At 48.3% G+C, this 19,169-nt stretch overlaps 1 protein-coding gene across 6 annotated transcripts in view; it reads left to right on the top strand.

The window, feature by feature from the left end:
* LOC129815236 (serine/threonine-protein kinase WNK2-like) overlaps positions 1-10,831 on the top strand; it is a 52,642-nt gene extending 41,811 nt beyond the window's left edge. For 3 of the 6 annotated variants that reach the window (XM_055868841.1, XM_055868846.1, XM_055868847.1), the window contains 13 exons: positions 920-1,090; positions 1,400-1,442; positions 1,753-1,995; positions 2,215-3,125; positions 3,427-3,484; positions 3,749-3,822; positions 4,026-5,053; positions 5,176-5,402; positions 5,727-5,951; positions 6,523-6,621; positions 7,550-7,594; positions 7,859-8,196; positions 8,551-10,831. In XM_055868841.1, coding sequence (XP_055724816.1) covers positions 920-1,090; positions 1,400-1,442; positions 1,753-1,995; positions 2,215-3,125; positions 3,427-3,484; positions 3,749-3,822; positions 4,026-5,053; positions 5,176-5,402; positions 5,727-5,951; positions 6,523-6,621; positions 7,550-7,594; positions 7,859-8,196; positions 8,551-8,883 — 3,795 coding nt within the window. In that variant the 3' untranslated portion in view covers positions 8,884-10,831. Of the gene's footprint in view, positions 1-919; positions 1,091-1,399; positions 1,443-1,752; positions 1,996-2,214; positions 3,126-3,426; positions 3,485-3,748; positions 3,823-4,025; positions 5,054-5,175; positions 5,403-5,726; positions 5,952-6,522; positions 6,622-7,549; positions 7,595-7,858; positions 8,217-8,550 lie in introns of all 6 variants that reach the window. The other 3 variants (XM_055868843.1, XM_055868842.1, XM_055868845.1) reach the window with 3 other exon arrangements.
* Positions 10,832-19,169: the final 8,338 nt, after the last annotated feature.

The raw sequence follows: 19,169 nt of genomic DNA, 5'->3' as shown, positions 1-19,169 counted from the left end.
AGGGATAGGTTGTTATTCTGGCACGACACAGCCAGGTCTCTGACCTCCTCCCTATAGGCTGTCTCGTCGTTGTCTGTGATCAGGCCTACCACTGTTGTGTCGTCTGCAAACTTAATGATGGTGATGGAGTCATGCCTGGCCATGTAGTCGTGGGTGAACAGGAAGTACAGGAGGGGACTGAGCACCACCCCTGTGGAGCTCCAGTGTTGAGGAGATGGCAGATGTGTTGCTACCTACCCACACCACCTGGGGGTGGCCCATCAGGAAGTCCAGCATCCAGTTGCAGAGGGAGGTGTTTAGTCCCAGGATCCTTAGCTTAGTGATGAGCTTTGAGGGTATTATGGTGTTGAACGCTGAGCTGTAGTCAATGAATAGCATTCTCACATAAGTGTTCCTTTTGTCCAGGAGGGAAAGGGCAGTGTGGAGTGCAATAGAGATTGCATCATCTGTGGATCTGTTAGGGCGGTATGCAAATTGGAGTGGGTCTAGGGTTTCTAGGGTTGATGTGAGCCATTACCAACCTTTCAAAGCACTTCATGGCTACGGATGTGAGAGCTACGGGTCTGTAGTCATTTAGGCCGGTTGCCTTTTTGGATTTTGATTGGGATTTAAAAAAAACTTTGATTCACGCACTGGTGCATTAACACACTCTTAAGGATTAATGGACCAATTAGAATAGTCCCAAAACTTCAAAGCAGATTGTCTGGCACTCCAGGCAAGCTAGAGCAAACGCTCAAAGGACTATGGACCTTCGGTTAATCCTCTATCACCAAGCTCAATGCACTACAGCAGAAGATGTGGGAAATTAACATAGCCTGTACTGTTGTTGGGTCATCCACTTCACTATCTATACTATTTATTTTTGTCATTTTACTTTTCCTGATATTGTATATTGCTAATATTTTTTGTGTGTGTTTAGGCAGAGAATTTCTTCATCCTACCCATAGAGAAGGAGATGTTCATTGACCAGTTGAAGGACATCGTAGACAAGGCTGAGGACATGCTGAGTGAGGACATGGAGGGAGAGACGGACTCCGCTTTGGGGGGCAGTCCCCAACTGGGACACACCTCTTGGGGGCCGGGGGGAGAGGTGAGGGTGACATCCCAAACACAACTCACTAACACAGAGACTAGGCTACTCACATGAACGTTCATTAAAAGAAACCACACACACACGTACGCACACACACGTACTCATATGTACACACATGTACACACACACACACACACACACACACACACACACACACACACACACACACACACACACACACACACACACACACACACACACACACACACACACACACACACACACACACACACACACACACACACACACACACACACACACACACACTCACATGTCTGTTTTCTTTCTGTCTCTCTATCTCTCTAGAGTCAGCAGCCTGGAGCACCCCAGCCTGTTTATCAGCAGAATGGTAATACTCCATTCTCTCAGTCTTTCTCTCTCTTATTTTGTCTCCCTCTCCTTTATCCTCTATCTATTCTGTTTGTGATTGGGATGTCTGTGGTTGGGATGTCTGTGGAGGAAGGTTTTGAAAGGAGCTTGTACTGAGGAGCCTTGTGATGTTTTGGCTGCCATAGCTGATGACTTTCCTCTCTCTCTCTCTCTCTCTCTCTCGCTTTCTTTCTCGCTTTCTCTCTCTCTCTCTCTCTCTCTCTCTCTCTCTCTCTCTCTCTCTCTCTCTCTCTCTCTCTCTCTCTCTCTCTCTCTCTCTCCTCTCTCAGTGCTTCACACTGGGAAGCGATGGTTCATCATCTGCCCAGTGGAGGAGACTCCCACCTCCAACCAGGATGGGACTGCAAACATGTCTGCCGATGGGACTACAACTACTCAACATGATGGGACTACAACTACTCAACATGATGGGACTACAACTACTCAACATGATGGGACTGCTCAGCCTGATGGAAGTGCGGTGCCAGGCAAGTCTGCCAATGGTGGCACTGCAGGGACTGCTTCAGGCAGAGGTGACTTTGTTTCCATGTGACCATTTCAGTACTGTCATCCTGGTGGAGTAACGGTACCATGTTGTCCTCTAGTGCTGAACGAATGAACGACATCCTCAATATATGTGCTTTAGATTAAAATATTATCTGTTTAAGGTCATTGGATGTGGGCCTGTTGTACATTTGTAGACAAACAGGATGTTACTCTTATATTGTGTCTTCTTTCGGTTCTTCCTGCAGTATCAGCGTCCTCCTCCATAGCTAACTCTGTGTCTGGGGGGAGTGGAGGCTTCAACTACGAGGGCTATGGCCTCTGTAGCCCTCCCATCCTATCCTCCACAGACCCTCTCCTCCTGGCTATGTCCCATGTCTCAGCTCCCTCTGGCCCCCCATCTGTCCACCCAGGCCATCCTCCAGAGGGCCAGGTCCACAGCTCTACCCTGCCCAGGCTGCATCACACCCAGTCAGCCTTGGCTCTGCCAGCTGCTCCCTCTGAAGGTCCCCGTAGCTCCCTGCCTGGAGAGGAGCACCAGGGGGGAGGGCGTCTTGGTGCCATCTCCCCCATCCTTGCCGTCCAGCAGATGGCGGAGATGGCATGTGCTGCCTCGATGGTGGAGGAGGTGCCCTGCTGCCCACTGGCCATGCCAATGTCCCTGGATGTGAGTGGTGGAGCCCAGGGGAACGCAGCTACTCTCACCCCTCTGCTCTCCCAGGACTCTTCTACCTCCTCGGCCAGAGAGTCCCTCCAACTCTCCTACCCCTCTGTTGCCCGCCCTGACCGCTCCCAGCCGCCTGTGGTGCTCCAGCAGCCCTTCTCCATGGGTGGAGCAAAGGCCCCCTCGCTGCCCCAGAGCCCTGCCCCCCACCAGCACACGGCAGGGGGGCCCAGTGAGTCGGATGGGGAGGGGCGAGGGGTGGGGGGCCGAGGGGGCTTTGTGGACAGCACCATCAAGACTCTGGACGAGAAGCTGAGGAACCTGCTGTACCAGGAGTACGCCCCCATGTATCCATCAGGCAGTGCTGCGGAGACGCCAGGCTCGGGGACGGAGTACGTCCAATCTCCTCCTGGGCCAGACAGCGCCACCTTGGGTTCAGGAAGCAGCACCCCCCTACCCATGGGGGAAGGGCGCTACTGGACAGGGGAACAGCTGGTAAACACAGAACCTTTATTCCGTATAAATCATAGAATGGCACCCTATTATTCTTTAAATAGTGCAATACATTTGGGATGGAACCATACTTTTTGTTCTGAGATTTGTTTAGTCCTTAAAAGTAACTTTATCCACACCCCAGACTACATGTAAAGTACATGTAATCTATGTCCACCATTTATCCTTAAATGTTGACCATTATCCCTTTAAAATGACTGCTCTTAATTCTCTCCCTGTCAACTGTCTTTCTCTGTTTCACTTCTCTCTTTTCTCATCCCTCCCTCCCCACTCTTTCTTTCAGCCTCAGATTCCAGAAAGGATGGACAGTTTGAGCACGTTGAGTGATTCTGCGGTGTGTGGTATGTACATTCTATATTGTGTATCTTCATTCTATAGTGTGGTATGTACATTCTATAGTGTGGTATGTACATTCTATAGTGTGGTATGTACATTCTATAGTGGTATGAAGGATACAACATTATAGTGATCCCTCAAACAGCTGTCTATGACATTGATCAATTTCAAGATCCACAGAGGTTTCAATTATTTTCCTTTAACCTATTGAACAGTTCTTATTGTAGTCATTTAGAGAACCTGGACATTCAGTCTCTCTCTGTCTGCAGCTCCCATGTCTAGGAGACAAAACGTACCACACTCTACCTCCTGCTCTGGCTCTGGATCCAGAGGCCAGTTTAAGGTACTTTACTGTGTTAAATTTTTGTTCCCCATGGCCACTATTTACTACTACCTCTTAGTGACTCCATCTACCTGCAATGCCTGACTAACGATATTGAGTTTGTGATATTGTGGATTGATATTATAATTCCCTGTTTGTTTCATTTCTGCAAAGTAGGTATAAACGTGTCAGAGCTCTTTAAACAATAATTTTATTATCTATAGATGATCACAGGCCTTCCTGAGGTGGTGACGCAAGAAGAGCGGAAGCAGAGGACTTGGAGCAGCGCTGCCTCCCCGGTGCACCCTGCTGGCCATCTCTCAGACCACCGCAGCGCTGCTTCCCCGGCGCACCCTGCTGGCCATCTCTCAGACCACCGCAGCGCTGCTTCCCCGGCGCACCCTGCTGGCCATCTCTCAGACCACCGCAGCGCTGCTTCCCCGGCGCACCCTGCTGGCCATCTCTCAGACCACCGCAGCACTGCTTCCCCGGTGCACCCTGCTGGCCATCTCTCAGACCACCGCAGCGCTGCTTCCCCGGCGCACCCTGCTGGCCATCTCTCAGACCACCGCAGCGCTGCTTCCCCGGCGCACCCTGCTGGCCATCTCTCAGACCACCGCAGCGCTGCTTCCCCGGCGCACCCTGCTGGCCATCTCTCAGACCACCGCAGCACTGCTTCCCCGGCGCACCCTGCTGGCCATCTCTCAGACCACCGCAGCGCTGCTTCCCCGGCGCACCCTGCTGGCCATCTCTCAGACCACCGCAGCGGTGCCCAGGCCGCCTTCACCATTATCGGACGTTTCTCAGTGGTCAGCACCGAGGACGACGTCACCCTGAGGACCTGTGGCAGCCGCTACTCCGCCCCGCCAGACTTCTACCTTGATACACCCCCCGCCATGGCCAAACGGGGGCCGTTGCCACACGCCTCCACATCCACCTCCGTGTCTGTTGATGTTACAGTCCACGCTCACGCGCGCTTCTTGTCCTCGGACTCGGGGGCGGAGAGTAGTCCGGCCAAGCTGGCCCCGGCCACGCCCTCACGCCACGGTCGCTCAGGGGAGCGTAGAGGAAGTGACCTCATGAAGAGAGCGGTGGCTTTCCTGCGCCGTTCAGGCCGTAGTAGTAGTGTGCAGAGCTCTGATTCGCTGAGCTGGCAGAGGGGCGTGCATGGCTCGGCCTATGTCAGCAGTGATAATGACTCTGAGATAGAGGACTCGGATATGAAGAGAGAGCTGACCAGACTCAGGGAGAAGTAAGTCAGCTGTGTGTTTGTGTGTGTGGGTGTGTCTGAGTCTAGAAGAGCATCATCTGAGTAAGTCAACTTACCCTTTATCTAAAACCCTTCTCTCACCTCCCTCCATCTCCTCCACCCAGACATTTAAAGGAGCTCTCGGAGCTGCAGGCGCACCACAGAGGGGAGATAGAGCTGCTGTACCGCAGGCTGGGTAAAGCCACCTCACCCTCCCTGGGTCTCTCTCACACACTTCCCCCCAAGCGGAGGAGCAAGCACAAGCACAAACTGAAGGCTGGAAAACTCCTCAGTCCTCTGGTACAACAGCTGAGGCATGTCACCACCAAAACCAGCGACTCTGGCAAAACCAGTGAGTACAAGGCACCAAAACCAGTCACTTCTGAAAGATGATTTGAAAGATTCTTCTGGAAGGGACTGAAACAGGCTTGTCTGCATGATTTAAGGCAGACAGGTCCTCTTGTGTCAGGCAAGGTAACTGTCATAATTTGAATGGAGTAGCAGGGCTAAGTTGTAATAATGTGTATGTCTATGTCCAAATGGCAACATATTCCCTATTTTGTGCATTGATCAAAAGTATTCCAGTTAATAGCAAATAGGTTGCCATTTGTGATGCACATAATGTCTCTCTGTGCAGGTTTCTGTGTGTAATATTTAAGTTGGTCTGTCTGTGCAGGTGAGCCTACAGTCAGTCTGAACGGGTCTCCAGCCAAAGCTCCAGTAGAGTCAGACAGACGAGCCCGTTCAGGTACCAGTCACTTGGATACGTTCACCTCCACCTCTGAACCCGTCCAGACCAAGCAGCCCTGCTCCCTCAAGGGTTCCCTCTCTTCAGACAACATCTACGCTGGAGCTGGACTACATGGAGAGAGGACAGGACCACAAGCTTCACCAGGCCAAGGTGACCTACAAACTACACATCCCAGTCATGCAAATAGAGAACATCATCACTTGGGTTACAAAATTCTGGTAACTTTCCCAAAATTACCAGGTTTTCCAAAACTCCTGTTCGGAGGATTCCAGATTTCCTGCTTATTCCGTCCTGAGTAAATATTCCAACCGGGATTTCGGGAAAACCTGGGATTTTTGGGGAAAAGGTGCAGAATTTTGCAACCCTAACTATCCATTTTATTACAGTAATGTCACTGAAGTGGCAAGCTACAGATACATCTTCTGGGTGATTCTCATGTTTAGAGTAACGACTGCAATGGGATGCCTTAGCAAATTATGGAACATGTAAAGTCTTATCACAGGTACAGAGGAGGATCCAAACGGAAGTAGGATGGTGCAACGTTTCGGTCACATCGACCTTAATCAGGCATCTGCAGCCTTTAACCTTTATGGTTCTGACATGGGTTGTTGTTCAAACTCATCTCTAATGTGTGTTCTGTCCAGAGCTGTGTGCTCTTCTTACCCTGGTGTCCTGTGTTTCCTCTCCTCCTCCTCTCCTCCTCTTCTCCTCCTCTCCACAGGCTGGCCGTCTTACCCTCCACCACCAGAGAGAGTGACCTATAAATCCAGTAGCAAACCACGCGCTAGATTCCTCAGTGGGCCTGTGTCTCTGTCTATCTGTTTGTATCACCTCCTCTCCTGCACTGCTCTCCTTCCTCTCCTCCTCCTCTCCTCCATCGCTCCACCACTCACTCTGCTCCTTGTCCTCCTGCACTGCTCTCCTTCCTCTCCTCCTCTTTTCTCATCTTCTCATGTCCTCTTCTTTTATCTTCCTTGGTTCTCCTCCTCTTCACTGTCTCACTCCTATCCCTCATCTCTTCATCTCCTTCTCTTTACTGTCTCACTCCTATCCCTCATCTCTTCATCTCCTTCTCTTTACTGTCTCACTCCTATCCCTCATCTCTTCATCTCCTCTAGCTTATCTCTTTTCCTCTAGCTTTTCTCTCCCCTCCTCATCCCACCTTCTCCTCTGTGTCTCTCTGAGCTAGTTAAATGTTTCTCTCTGTCTGTTGTGCTTGGCTGATGAGTAGTGCATGTACAGTATAGTGATGCACTGCAGCAGCACTGTGTGCTCAGCTCACTCTTACTCTCCTCTCCTGCCTGTCTGCTCGGCACAGATCCTCTCAATGTATCCCTGTCTCTGCCCCTGCAGTCCTACATAGTGGACCCCGTCTGCATTGCTACACACAGCCACTGTTATGTTGCGCCCTGTTGGTTAGGATCTCTCTCTCTCTCTCTCTCTCTCTCTCTCTCTCTCTCTCTCTCTCTCTCTCTCTCTCTCTCTCTCTCTCTCTCTCTCGTTTTCTCTCTCAGACCTCTTACAGTTCTGTAGCTCACTTCTGGAGTGACTGCATGATTGGCCTTGTCCATCAGTATTCAGATAGTTGACTGAACCATGCTTTCCCACAGTGTTATGTACTGTATGTGTTAATGTTGCATATGGCCATTGAGCAGCTCTGTGCAGCAGCGTGTCTGTATGTTTGTAGACATACATCTGCGTGTTTATGTCTTCATGCTGCATGGAGTCCTAACTCTGTTGTCCCCTAGGGTCAACTCTGAAACGACTCTGCCTTGGAAAAGAACGTGGAAGGGGTAAGAATAACTTGCAGCAAAGACATTAGCCATTTAGAAAACCCCAATCTATGTGTATTAAGTATTTATTGTAGCTACTCCTCTACCCTGTTTTCCATCCCCAAAGTTGTTCTCATAAGCACATTTTATTAGATAGAATGCATTTTATAAACAGGATTGGCCATCTAATGTTCATGGTAGCTACATTTAGTTAAAATTACATGCTTCAGCAACAGAGCTAGTTTGAACTTGAGGCAGGGTCTGAACAGCATGTCCATCTCCCAGGGACTGGAGCAGGCCCAGGCCCAGGTGCATCCACCCAGCCTCCCCAACAACAGACAGCCAGCGCTACCCCTCCTCCCCACCAGCCAGTAGCAGGGTTGGCCCAAGCCCAGGCCAACAACAGCAACAACAAGACAGGCACCTACACCGGCACCTATATGGGCTCCTACACAGAGTCCTTCACAGACTCCCCTCACAGGATAGTGGATGATTGGACCATGGAGGCCCTGGGTGTCGCCCGGCGCCCGCGGACCAGCTCCCTCAGCCTCAGTGGGCAACCACTTTGGAACGAGGACCCCAGGGGGCCCAGAACAAGAGACAGACTGTTCAGCGCTCCAGATGTGAGTAGTTGTTCGAAACGGTATGTATGTGAGTTTATGTATTATCCATTATTTAGTAGTGGTATAGCTAAATGTAATGTATGTTTTGTGTTTGTGGGGATAGCGTGTGTATAGTTTAGGCCTGGGTTCAAATCGTGTTTGTTTTCTATAAAATGATGAAATTATTTAACTGCACTTGATCGAGCATGTTTGGCACAATAGAACCGATGGAATAGTCCTACAAGTGCAGACGCTGCCAGCTGGCACTGCAGGCAGACTTGAAGTCAGGTCTGACCTGACCTGAAGTCAGGTCTGGTACAGTCAAGGTAAAAGTCTGTGGTGACTGAAAGCTCACCTCCATATCTTTCTCTTAAGGCACCTGCCAGGACAGCCCCTGGCTCTGAAGGCCCCCAGCTCCCCCTGTCATGGCCGATGATTGACAACCAGGCCCTGGGCTCAGTGATGAAGACCAGCTCCCCGAGACAGGCAGGGTTCCATCCTGGCTACGTGCTGGCCCATTCAGGCCCAGACCTGTTTGGGGGGCTGCTGCTCTCGCCCCTCTCGCCCCTCTGTGTAAGCCTTTGGCCTGAGCTGCTGTCCCCCTTGAGTTCAGGGGTGTTTGCTTTACCTGCCGTGCCCCCAACCTGGGGCACCACCACCCCTGGTCCACCCTACGAACCACCCGACCCCAAACCCAGGAACCTCTAACCCCTGTACCACCATGTCTTCCAACTATATTTCCAAAATGAGTTATATGTAGTTAGAACTCTAGTCTTCCCTTACCACAATGTAAACTGTTTCTATTTAACCAGCATCTATGTATATAATAAGTATTTGTATACACACTAAGTGTAAAAAACATTAAGAACACCTTCCTACTATTGAGTTGCCCCCCACCTTTTGCCCTAAGAACAGCCTAAAATCGTTGGGGCATGGACTCTACAAAGTGTCGAAAGCGTTCCACAGGGATGCTGGCCCATGTTGACACAGTTGTGTCAAGTTGGCTGGATGTCCTTTGGGTGGTGGACCATTCTTGATAAACACAGAAAACTGTTGAGCGTGAAAAACCCAGTAGCGTTGCAGTTCTTGACATAGACTGGTGCGCCTGGCACATACTACCATATCCCATTCAAAGGCACTTAAATATTTTGCCTTGCCCATTCACACTCTGAATGGCACACATACACAATCCATGTCTCAATAGTCTCAAGGCTTAACAATATTTTTTAACCTGTCTCTTCCTCTTCATCTACACTGATTGAAGTTGATTTAACACGTGACATCGATAAGGGATCTTAATAACTTTCACCTGGATTCACCTGGTCAGTCTGTCATGGAAAGAACATGGAACGTTCTTAATGTATTGTACACTCAGCGTATGCTGTTATCAATGTGTGTGACATTATCAACCTCAATTGACATACCTCATATTTATGTACATAAGGGACATATGTCTATCTTATCACCTGTGAGAATGTGCTGTAGTGTATATAAATAAGGTGTATGTGCATAATCCATTCGTTTGTTTGTGTATAAAGCTTTTGTGTATTTACATTATCTATTTGTATATTATTCATTCATACTGTATGTCTTTGTACATAAATTGTTCATGTTTGTGTGTAAATCACCCATATGTGTGTACAGTATGTGTATGTATATACAGTAACCCTGTGTGTTTTTGTGTGCGCGTGTGTACATTAGGTGCTGCAGGGCTCTGTCCTAACTCAGCAGAGAGCCATTCACCATCTTGCCATCACTGTGAAGCCTTGTCACCCTGGTTACCAGCCTGGTCACCCTGGTTACCAGCCTTGTCACCCTGTTTACCAGCTGTGTCATCCTGGTTACCAGCCTGGTCACTCTGGTTACCAGCTGTGTCGCCCTAGTTACCAGCCTGAGCCCCTAGTTAAAAGCCTGGTACCCCTGGTTACAAGCCTGGATTATCTGGTTACCATGACCCTCTGCTTTATTACTCTGCTATTTATGTTGTAATATATTTCAGCTTCCTCAAACTTCATTGAAATGCGTACAACACAAGTGCTTGAAATAGTCTGAAGAAATGTGGAAGAACTTGAACTTAAAGTGCCTTGAACAGTAGTTTCAATTAACTCTGGAGACGAGCATGAGGCCATTTGAGATAAGATAGGATAATGTGGTCATGTGTATGGTTTAGCCTTCAGAGGTACTACATACATTTGTGTGATTCACTTATGAATGTTGTATTTAGGGAAAGAAACTGGTTGGTTAGTTTTAGGTTGCCAATTTAGAATGTTGGGAGCCTGACCATGTTATTGGTTGTTTTGTGAATATTATAATAACAGATGGTAAAGTATCTCCTTTAGCACTGTAAGATTCACACAGGGCACTGAAGCTATGTTGGTCCCTTTGTCCAGAAGCTTGTACAAAGCAATAGCTACACAATTTTTCTCAACACTTACCACAACCTGCATGAACACACACTCTGAAGCTTGCACAGGATAAAAGGTGGAGAGTCAGACCTTAGCATTCTCTGGGTGATAACTAGTGTTACTTGGCTGTCATTAAGTGAGTAATAATTTCATTGTTAGTCCACACCTGTTGTTTATGAAGCATGTGACAAATACAATTTGATTTGATTTGATTAACACCATGCAATAAACAGTGGATGTTTCATACTGTACTGAAGCAGGCTATAGGTGATTTCTCCTACAGCCTCACTGTAGGTTTGAGTCATTTACCTTAAAGAGCTCCGTATGGTTTTGGTGGGTTAATGCATTAGATGTACACAGTAACGTATGACATATATGGATGTTAGAGGCAGGTATGATATGTGATTTATTGCAGGACCTAACAAGTAGACTACTATAAAGACAATGCTATACCTATTGGGATACACATGTCATACTGTATCTTTTGGGTTTATGTATGGTTATAAAAAGTAATAACGTTCAATAAGGACTTTCATCATTGTTGTAAAATCAGTGATAATCTGGATCATAAGGATCATAAGGACACAGTAACTCCTGTAGTGCTCTGGGTTGATGACAGAGAAGTCATCTTTTAAATGCACAGTTTTTCTACTGTTCTTCTGTGGTCCTGAGATTCATAACAAGACCAGCCTAGTGTGTAGAAATCAATGCTTCTTTCAGTTTGGTTTTGTGTTGTATGACACAATAATTTCAATCCAATACAACATACATCATCTTGTACAATAATACAGTCATATCTATCAAAATAGTTCAGAAATCACATTACCTAAACAATCCAAGCAAAGGCTGTCAAGCCTGTGGTTGTGTGTGAGATCAACAGTGTCTTTCAATACCACTTTCGATACCACATGCCAACCGGTTGGCAATTCTTGGATATTACTGATTAGCTTGTTATGGTTTGAAACCCTTTTATAACTGTACAGTCATTCAGTCAATTCAGTTTGAATATAACTTTTTAGTCGAATAGTGCAGAACAGATCTATATTTAGATATACACACTACATTAACAAATGTATGTGGACATCTGCTCGTCGAACATCTCATTCCAAAATCATGGGCATTAATATGGAGTTGGTTACCCCTTTGCTGCTATAACAGCCTCCACTCTTCTGGGAAGAGATGTTGGAACATGGCTGCAGGGACATACTTCCATTCAGACACAAGAGCATTAGTGAGGTCGGGCACTGATCTTGGGCGATTAGGCCTGGCTCACAGTCAGCGATCCAGTTTATCCCAAGTGTTTGATGGGGTTGAGGTCAGGGCTCTGGGCAGGACAGTGAAGTTCTTCCACACCAATCTCGACAAACCATTTCTGTATGGTCCTTGCATTGTGCATGGTGGCATTTGGGATGCTGATCAGGAAAGGGCCTTCCTCAAACTGTTACCACAAAGTTAGAAGCAAAGAATCGTCTAGAATGTCATTGTATGCTCCTAGCATTAAAATGTCCCTTCACTGGAACTAAGGGGCCTAGCCCGAACCATGAAAAACAGCCACAGACCATTATTCCTCTTCCACCTAACTTTACAGTTGGCACTATACATTGGGGCAGGTAGCATTCTCCTGGCATTCGCCAAACCCAGATTTGTCCGTCGGACTGCCAGGTGGTGAAGAGTAATTTATCACTCCAAAATCCAAAGGCGGCGAGCTTTACACATCTCCAGCCGACGCTTGGCATTGCGTATGGTGATCTTTGGCTTGTGTGCGGCTGCTCGGTCATAGAAACCCATTTCATGAAGCTCTCGATTAACAGTTATTGTGCTGACGTTGCTTCCAGGGGCAGTTTGGAACTCGGTAGTGAGTATTGCAACTGAGGACAGATGATTTTTACGTGCTACGCTTCAATTTGAAGGGTGTCCACATATGTTTGTAAATATATATATATATCTATATATACAGTGCATTCGGAAAGTATTCAGATTCCTTGACTTTTTCCACACTTTGTGATGTTACAGCCATGTTCTAAAATGGATTCAATTGTCCCCCCTCCCCCTGTATCAATCTATACACAATACCCTGTAATGACAAAGCAAAAATACATTTTTTTCGATTTTTTTGCAAATGTATTAAGACAAAGTACTTTGTTGAAGCACCTTTGGCAGTGATTATAGCCTCAAGTATTCTTGGGTATGACGCTACAAGCTTGGCACACCTGTAATTGGGGAATTTCTCCCATTCTTCTCTGCAGATCCTCTCAAGCTCTGACTTGTTGGACGGTATTTTCAGGTCTCTTCAGAGATGTTCGATTGGGTTCAAGTCTGGGCTCTGGCTGGGCCAAACAAGGACATTCAGAGACTTGTCCCGAAGCCACTCCTGCGTTCTTAACTGTGTGCTTAGGGTTGTTGTCCTGTTGGAAGGTGAACCTTCACCCCTGTCTGAGGTCCTGAGCGCACTAAAGCTGTTTTTCATCAAGGATCTCTTTATACTTCGCTCCGTTCATCTTTCCCTCAATCCTGACTAGTCTCCCAGTCCCTGCCACTGAAAAACATCCCCACAGCATGATGCTGCAACCACCATGCTTCACCGTAGGGATGGTGCCAGGTTTCCTCCAGACGTGATGTTTGTCATTCAGGCCAGAGTTCAGTCTTGGTTTCATCAGACCAGAGAATCTTGTTTCTCATGGTCTGAGTTCTTTAGGTGCCTCTTTGCAAAATTCAAGTTGCCTTTAATGAGGAGTGTCTTCCGTCTGGCTACTCTACCATAAAAGCCTGATTGGTGGAGTGCTGCAGAGATGGTTGTCCATCTGGAAGGTTCTCCCATCGCCATAGAGTAAGTCTGGAGCTCTGTCAGAGTGACAATCGGTTTCTTTGTCACCTCACTGACCAAGGCTCTTCTCCCCCGATTGCTCAGTTTGGCCTGGCATCCAGCTCTAGGAAGAGTCTTGGTGGTTCCAAACTTCTTCCATATAAGAGTGATGGAGGCCACTGTGTGCTTGGGGACCTTCAATGCTGTAGACATTTGTTGGTACCCTTCCCCAGATCTGTGCCTCGACACAATCCTGTCTTGGAGCTCCACAGACAATTCCTTTGACCTCATGGCTTGGTTTTTGCTCTGACATGCATTGTCAACTGTGGGACCTTATATAGACAGCTGTGTGCCTTTCCAAATCATGTCCAATCAATTGAATTTACCACAGGTAAATCAAGTTTTATAAATATCTCAAGGATGATCAATGTAAACAGGATGCACCTGAACTCAATTTTGAGTCTCTTAGCAAAGGGTCTGAATACTTATAAAAATTTATAAAAACCTGTTTTCGCTTTGTCATTATGGAGTACTGTGTGTAGATTGATGAGGTGAAAAAATGTGTCAATCCATGTCACGATCGTGTGGAGGATTGACGGACCAAAACGCAGCAGTAGGAAAATAAGCCATATTCCTTTTAATGAATACGAAGGAAAAAACTAAACAAAACCACTTACACACTAACAAAACAAGAAAACGATCGTGAAGCTATGAACGAAGTGCACATACAGGCTACAAACGTATAACATAGACAACGCTAGACACATGCACTCAACACAAACCCATACACTACACCCAACACCCCCTTTACCATATAATCACCCAAAACCAACAAAACACAAACATTCCCCATGTCACACCCTGACCTAACTAAAATAATAAAGAAAACAAAGAATACTAAGGCCAGGGCGTGACATAACCCCCCCCTTAAGGTGCGAACTCCAGGCGCACCATTACACAGTCTAGGGGAGGGTCTGGGTGGGCTTCCTTCCACGGTGGCGGCTCCGGCACTGGTCGTGGTCCCCACCCCACCACAGTCACTAACCGCCTCCTTAGCTTCCTCCAAATGACCCCCCTCCACATTAACCCCACTGAATTAAGGGGCAGTTCCGGACTAAGGGGCAGCTCCGGACTGAGGAACGGCCCATGGCTGGCTGACGGATCTGGCTGCTCATGGCTGGCTGACGGATCTGGCTGCTCATGGCTGGCTGACGGATCTGGCTGCTCATGGCTGGCTGACGGATCTGGCTGCTCATGGCTGGCTGACGGATCTGGCTGCTCATGGCTGGCTGACGGATCTGGCTGCTCATGGCTGGCTGACGGATCTGGCTGCTCATGGCTGGCTGACGGATCTGGCTGCTCATGGCTGGTTGACGGATCTGGCTGCTCATGGCTGGCTGACGGATCTGGCTGCTCATGGCTGGCTGACGGATCTGGCTGCTCATGGCTAGCTGACGGATCTGGCTGCTCATGGCTAGCGGACGGATCTGGCTGCTCATGGCTAGCGGACGGATCTGGCTGCTCATGGCTGGCTGACGGATCTGGCTGCTCATGGCTAACTGACGGATCTGGCTGCTCATGGCTGGCTGACGGATCTGGCTGCTCATGGCTGGCTGACGGATCTGGCTGCTCATGGCTGGCTGACGGATCTGGCTGCTCATGGCTGGCTGACGGATCTGGCTGCTCATGGCTGGCTGACGGATCTGGCTGCTCATGGCTGGCTGGCGGATCTGGTAGATCCTGTCTGGTTGGCGGCTCTGGCAGATCCTGTCTGGTTGGCGGCTCTGGCAGATCCTGTCTGGTTGGCGGCTCTGGCAGATCCTGTCTGACGAATGGCTCTAGCGGCTCCTGACTGACGAACGGCTCTGACGGCTCGGGACAGACGGGCGGCTCTAATGGCTCGGGGCAGACGGATGGCTCAGATGGCGCTGGGTAGACGGATGGCTCAGATGGCGCTGGGTAGACGGATGGCTCAGATGGCGCTGGGTAGACGGTCAGTTCAGGCATCGCTGTGCAGACGACAGACTCTTGCCGGCTGAGGCGCACTGTAGGCCTGGTGCGTGGTGCCGGAACTGGTGGTACCGGGCTGGGGACACGCATCTCAGGGCTAGTGCGGGGAGCAGGAACAGGGCATACTGGACCATGGGAGCGCACATTAGGCCTAGTGCGTGGTGCCGGAACTGGTAGTACCGGACTGGGGACACGCATCTCAGGGCTAGTGCGGGGAGCAGCAACAGGACGCACAGGACTCTGGGGACACACAGGAGGCTTGGTGCGTGGTTTATGCACTGGTGGTAAAGGGCTGGAGACACGCACCATAGGGCTAGTGCGTGGAGGAGGCACTGGTGGTACTGGGTAGGAGCGGGGAGGTGGCGCCGGAAATACCGGACCGTGCATGCGTACTGGCTCCCTTGAGCGCCGAGCCTGCCCAACCTTACCTGGTTGTATGCTCCCCGTCGCCTGACCAGTGCGGGGAGGTGGAATAACCCGCACCGGCCTATGTAGGCGAACCGGGGACACCATGCGTAAGGCTGGTGCCATGTACGCCGGCCCGAGGAGACGCACTGGTGACCAGATGCGTTGGGCCGGCATCATGACATATGGCTCAACGCTCAGTCTAGCCCGGCCGATACGTGGAGCTGAAATGTACCGAACCGGGCTATGCACGCATACAGGAGACACCGTGCGCTCTACTGCGTAACACGGTGTCTGCCCGTACTCTCGCTCTCCACGGTAAGTACAGGGAGTAGGCGCAGGTTTCCTACCTGACTTCGCCACACTCCCTTTAAGGCCCCCCCCAAGAAATGTTTGGGTTGTACTCATGGGCTTCCAGCCTTGTCTCCGTGCTGCCTCCTCATATCGCCTCCTCTCGGCTTTAGCTGCCTCCAGCTCTTCACGAGGAAGGCGATATTCTCCCGGTTGTGCCCACGGCCCCTTACCATCCAGTATCTCCTCCCATGTCCAAGAATCCTGTGTAGGTGGGTCCTGTTGCCGCTTTACATGCCGCTTGGTCCTATATTGGTGGGTAATTCTGTCACGATCGTGTGGAGGATTGACAGACCAAAACGCAGCAGTAGGAAAATAAGCCATATTCCTTTTAATGAATACGAAGGAAAAAACGAAACAAAACCACTTACACACTAACAAAACAAGAAAACGATCGTGAAGCTATGAACGAAATGCACATACAGGCTACAAACGTATAACATAGACAACGCTAGACACATGCACTCAACACAAACCCATACACTACACCCAACACCCCCTTTACCATATAATCACCCAAAACCAACAAACACAAACATTCCCCATGTCACACCCTGACCTAACTAAAATAATAAAGAAAACAAAGAATACTAAGGCCAGGGCGTGACAATCCATTTTAGAATAAGGCTGTAACATAACAAAATGTGGAAAAAGTCAAGGGGTCTGAAAACTTTCCGAATGCACTGTATATACAGTACCGTTCAAAAGTTTGTACACACCTACTCATTATAGAGTTTTTCTTTATTTGGACTATTTTCTACATTGTAGAATAATAGTGATGACTTCAAAACTATAAAATAACACATATGGAATCTTGTAGTATTCCACCCTCAGGGGTGTGTGCTCAGTCCCCTCCTGTATTTCCTGTTCACTCATGACTGCACAGCCAGGCACGACTCCAACACCATCATTAAATTTGCTGATGACACAACAGTGGTAGGCCTGATCACAGACAACGATGAGACAGCCTATAGGTAGGAGGTCAGAGACCTGGCCGTGTTGTGCCAGGACAACAACCTCTCCCTCAACGTGATCAAGACAAAGGAGATGATTGTTGACTACAGGAAAAAGAGGACTGAGCACGCCCCCATTCTCATCGATGGTGCTGTAGTGGAGCAGGTTGAGAGCTTCAAGTTCCTTGGTGTCCACATCACCAACAAACTAACATGGTCCAAGCACACCAAGACAGTCGTGAAGAGGGCATGGCAAAACCTATTCCCCCTCAGGAGAATGAAAAGATTTGGCATGGGTCCTCAGATCCTCAAAAGGTGATACAACTGTACCATTGAGAGTATCCTGACTGGTTGCATCACTACCTGGTACGGCAACTGCTCAGCCTCCGACCGCAAGGCACTACAGAGGGTAGTGCGTACGGCCCAGTACATCACTGGGGCCAAGCTTCCTGCCATCCAGGACCTCTACACCAGGCAGTGTCAGAGGAAGGCTCTAAAAATGGTCAAAGACTCCAGCCACCCTAGTCATAGACTGTTCTCTGTTCTACCACACAGCAAGCGGTACCGGAGCACCAAGTCTAGGTCCAAGATGCTTCTAAACAGCTTCTACCTCCAAGCCATAAGACTCCTGAACATCTCATCAAATGGCTACCCAGACTATTTGCATTGCCCCACCCCCCCTTTTACACCGGTGCTACACTCTGTTGTTAACATCTATGCATAGTCACTTTAATAACTCTACCTTCATGTACATATTACCTCAACTAACCGGTGCCCCCACACATTGACTCTGTACCGGTACCCCCCTGTGTATAGTCTTGCTATTGCTATTTTACTGCTGCTCTTTAATTACTTCTTACTTTTATTTCTTATTCTTACTCATATTTTTTTATTTTTAAACTGCATTGTTGGTCAGGAGCTCGTAAGTAAGCATTTCACTATAAGGTCTACACTATTGTTTTCACTATTATTCTACAATGTAAAAAAATTGTAAAAATAAAGAAAACCCTTGAATGAGTAGGTGTGTCCAAACTTTTGACTGGTACTGTGTATATATGGCTCTGGTGCATAATGTTCTGCTCACACAATCTTTCATCCCATGTAGAAAGAGACTTGTGTTCTCTGTAAACAGCATTTGGCCTATGCAGCTATTGATAGGACTCATCATGCACTCCTCACAGCAAGGCTTTCTCTTTGAACTCGTTTGCACTAGAAGCTCTGCTTTGTGTACGATTGCTCTGCTCTGTGTATGATTGCGTTTGCCTGTTCTAGCTTATACTCTCCCTGCACTTTCCTGACCACTGGTCAGTAGCACTCGTCTCGCTCACAAAGATTGTACATTTTTGAAGACAGAAATAAATAATACACCAATTTTTGCTTGACAGCATGTTCTCTCTGCCTCTGTCATATTGCTTCTCTAGTCCAAATTTACTTCACAAATGGCACCCTTTTCCCTTGACCAAAGTAGTCAACTACAGGGAATAGGGTGCCATTTGGAACTGGCCCCACATCTCCAGCACCAATGCACACTGAACACATTGTAACCGATCTCTGCAGTGTTTATTGACTTCTACCAGCAACACATGCTGAGTTGTTCTGTTGTGTGCAGGTTTCACAGTGGAGTTTCTCAACCTTTAGTCTGTGGACTGGCTTACCCCTCTCTAACCCCATAAATGAGAAGGGTTACGGGAAACCAATCCCCTCATCTGAAGTCAGGTTAAAACTATTGATCAATTCTCACTTCTCTAAAAGTTTGAACTCTTGTTACCATCATACTTATTTAATATTAATACCCTATGGTACATAAGGCTACAATGAGCTCCTTCCACTGCTCTTTGTCCTAGGCCATGTGTTGTGCCTCGCCCAAGAAAGGTTCATCTTGGCCAGCTCATCCGTCACAGTTCTGCACCAGGTAGTTTTAGACCTACCAGGGTTTCTTTCTCAGGTGGAGTCTACCTTAGGGATATCTTTGGCATGCGATCCTGCACCTCATCTTTCCTGTAGAGTTTGTGGTTGGTGATTTTATGTAGCCAAAAAATGTAGCAAATTCTTCAAAGGCCTTCATGA

The sequence above is a fragment of the Salvelinus fontinalis genome, chromosome 18 (assembly GCF_029448725.1).
Source record: "Salvelinus fontinalis isolate EN_2023a chromosome 18, ASM2944872v1, whole genome shotgun sequence".
NCBI classification, from domain to species: domain Eukaryota; kingdom Metazoa; phylum Chordata; class Actinopteri; order Salmoniformes; family Salmonidae; genus Salvelinus; species Salvelinus fontinalis.
This window is presented reverse-complemented; position numbering and strand designations above follow the sequence as displayed.